The 1,009-nt window shown below is 62.8% G+C and overlaps 1 protein-coding gene across 1 annotated transcript; it reads left to right on the forward strand.

Moving 5' to 3' along the window:
• Nucleotides 1–73: 73 nt before the first annotated feature.
• On the forward strand, nt 74–655 carry H696_02384 (acetyltransferase; the record flags this gene model as incomplete). The annotated part of the gene is made up of 2 exons (XM_009496285.1): nt 74–344; nt 462–655. The coding sequence occupies 2 exons, from the start codon at nt 74–76 to the stop codon at nt 653–655; spliced, it is 465 nt and encodes a 154-aa protein (XP_009494560.1).
• Between the last annotated feature and the right edge of the window lie 354 nt (nt 656–1,009).

The following is a 1,009-nucleotide window of genomic DNA, read 5'->3' on the forward strand; positions in this document are numbered from 1 at the left end:
CTCCCCCCGCCGGCCCCCCTCCTGCTGCCCCCTTCAATAGGTTGAGGAGCTGGTCGAGATGCAGAACGCCAACATGTCCTGTCTGCCGGAGAACTACCAGATGAAGTACTACATGTACCACCACCTGTCCTGGCCGTCGCTTTCCTTCGTGGCGGTGGACGAGACCGACGGCGGCAAGGTCGTGGGTTACGTGCTGGCCAAGCTCGATGATGACACCCCTGCCACAACTACCGCTGGCACTGCCCCCCCTACCCCCGCTGGCCCGGTGGGCCACATCACCTCGGTGGCCGTGCTGCGCTCGCATCGCCGCCTTGGCCTGGCTCGCAAGTTGATGGAGCAGTCGAGTGCGTGCCTGCCGCCTTCCATGTTCCTGCCATTTTGCTGGCTGCACATGCTTCCCTTCCCACTTTGTCTTGGCCCTCCTCTGACACACTCCACCACTGTGCGTTTGTGGCATACAGTGCACTCCATGTCCTCGAATTACAATGCGTCCAAGGTCTCGCTGCACGTTCGCTGCTCCAATCGCGCCGCACTGGCCCTTTACCGCGACACCCTCGGCTATGAGGTCCTCGACACCGAACACAAGTATTATGGGGATGGGGAAGATGCTCTGGCCATGTCTTGCGACCTGACCAACTGGTCCATCTCCGAGTAGGTGTGTGGGCCCGCCCGAGGAGCTGGCCACACGCGCATCGCTGCCTTCTGGGCGCGCGCCTCTTCCAGCCTTGTCTCTCGCCCTTCCCTTTCATCTCGCCCTCCCCCTCGCTCCTTCCCCCCTCCCCCTTGCGGCTTGCAGACACCCCTGCGCGTATGCTCAAGCGCGCAGGCGCACATTCTGTACATGCAAATAGACACACATGCTCCGGCACCCATCACACATGTCCCTGGTCGCACTTCCGGTTTTGGACGAGAGCATGAGGGGGAGGTGGGGGGGGGGGGGGAGGGGGGGACGTCTCCGGGGCAGAAGGGTGGGAAGCGTGCGCACATCTGATCAATGAGCGCCAGGACA

Source organism: Fonticula alba, assembly GCF_000388065.1.
Source record: "Fonticula alba strain ATCC 38817 unplaced genomic scaffold supercont2.3, whole genome shotgun sequence".
In the NCBI taxonomy this organism is placed as follows: domain Eukaryota; order Rotosphaerida; family Fonticulaceae; genus Fonticula; species Fonticula alba.